The sequence below is a fragment of the Priapulus caudatus genome, unplaced genomic scaffold, assembly GCF_000485595.1.
Source record: "Priapulus caudatus unplaced genomic scaffold, Priapulus_caudatus-5.0.1 Scaffold264, whole genome shotgun sequence".
NCBI lineage: Eukaryota > Metazoa > Priapulida > Priapulimorpha > Priapulimorphida > Priapulidae > Priapulus > Priapulus caudatus.
In genome coordinates, this window is record NW_014577325.1 from 4943 (window position 1) to 6687 (window position 1745).

At 45.0% G+C, this 1745-nt stretch overlaps 1 protein-coding gene and 1 long non-coding RNA gene across 5 annotated transcripts in view; one reads left to right on the plus strand and one right to left on the minus strand.

The window, feature by feature from the left end:
- LOC106808274 overlaps positions 1–1745 on the plus strand; it is a 22022-nt gene that overhangs the window by 2564 nt on the left and 17713 nt on the right. The window lies entirely within an intron of this gene.
- Positions 125–1745, minus strand: part of LOC106808272 (KIF1-binding protein homolog) — a 12340-nt gene continuing 10719 nt past the window's right edge. For all 4 annotated transcript variants that reach the window (XM_014810912.1, XM_014810911.1, XM_014810908.1 and 1 more), the window contains exon 2: positions 125–1002. In XM_014810912.1, coding sequence (XP_014666398.1) covers positions 266–664 — 399 coding nt within the window. In that variant the 5' untranslated portion in view covers positions 665–1002 and the 3' untranslated portion in view covers positions 125–265. The remainder of the gene's footprint in view (positions 1003–1745) is intronic.

A 1745-nucleotide genomic window follows, 5' to 3' on the forward strand; every position in this document is an offset into this window, starting at 1 on the left:
GATTGCTTGTTCGACATGCGTTGATTGCTTGTTTGACATGCGTTAATTGCTTGTTCGACATGCGTTAATTGCTTGTTCGACATGCGTTAATTGCTTGTTCGACATGCGTTAATTGCTTGTTTGACATGCGTTGATTGCTTGTTCGACATGCGTTAATTGCTTGTTCGACATGCGTTAAGTGCTTGTTCGACATGCGTTAATGCGTAATCACCTTTCACCAAACTTTCCACGTCTGGGTACTTTCACAATAACTTACTAATAACTGCTAGCAGTCAATGCTCTTCTGAATGCTCGCTATCTGTTTGTGAACATCGTAATAATCGATGAAGTTTGAATGCATGCAGCCCACGTAGAAGTAAGCTATCAGCACTGGACGAACATTATCACTGTCAAACTGTTCCACCATCTCGCCGTACGCCGTCTTAAACGAGTCGAGGAACAACTCGAAATTGCGAATGCACTCGGCGCCGAGCAGGTTGATTTTCCTGACGGCGTGCGGCGACGGCGTCGTCTGCTGCTCCTCGACGATCGCCATCTTGATGTCGAGCGTCTCGCTGTACGCCTCGACGATCTCGTACGTCAGCTGCCGGCAGACGAGCAGGTAGTGGCGCGGGTTGAGCTCGCCGAGCACTCTACGCAGCGTGTTGACGCGCCGCTTGTGCATCTTCGACTTGTGCTCAAAGTCCGGCTTGAAGAACACGAGCAGCTCGTAGAGCAGACTGGAGTCGCACGTGAGCTCGGCGTAGTCCGACGCGTGGTCGTAGAGCGAGTAACACTTGTGCACGTCCACGAGCGAGGGGTCAGTCAACTGGAATACTCTGGGCAGACCACAGCATCAGTGCTGCTTCAGAGAATCTGGACCCATAGAATCCTACTGGTGACCACTGGATGCTGGTGGCGATATCCATGCAGGAGCGACTGATATACTTGGATCCACTAGAGAGCACAGATGCCTCGTCTTCTCCCCGAGCAAATCAGGCATTCTACATGATGATAGCTTTCCTGAAAGAGAAAATGAAGATAGATGTGGTAGAATGGACACTGACATGCCCACCACACAGATTCCAGGAGGATTCTTCTAGTTGTGTGCGCCATTATGCTGCTTCTACAAAACAGATCACTGATGGCAGACACAGATGTGATGCAGCTAAAAAAAAGGATTTTTGAAGAAGTTATGGGCTGCTGTAAAATTATGGCTACAGCCGAAGAAAAATAAATGTGCTCACGCTGCAATGGTCACAACAAATCGTACAACAGGATATGCTGCAACAAGTGTGAACAATGGCTTCACTGTAAATGCATTGGTATTTCAAAAGAAGAGGCTCAACGTCTACCTGCTTTTTACTGTCCACTTGTGTTATAATAATTATAATTAAACCTGAAATGAAAGCAAATAAAGGGTGGAAAACGAGATTGTTTATGAATGTTTGCTTAGTGCTGATGAGGTTAATGGCATCATAAGTCATCACACTGGAGTCATCGAGAGACCAAACTACAGCTATGACAAACACTTGGTATGAAGATATCTCATCTAAAATATCAAGATAATTAATTGAGAAATATAGAAGTTGTGGCTAATGAAGATACTAAAATATAGTAGAAGTGCTTCAAAACTATGTGATTTGCTCCCATAGGATGATAAGGCTTGTAGGGTCTATGTCCCCCTGACCTCTGTTTGACCTGGCTCGTTTAGCTATTTCTGACTAACCCTAACCCTATATATATTATATATATTATAATATATA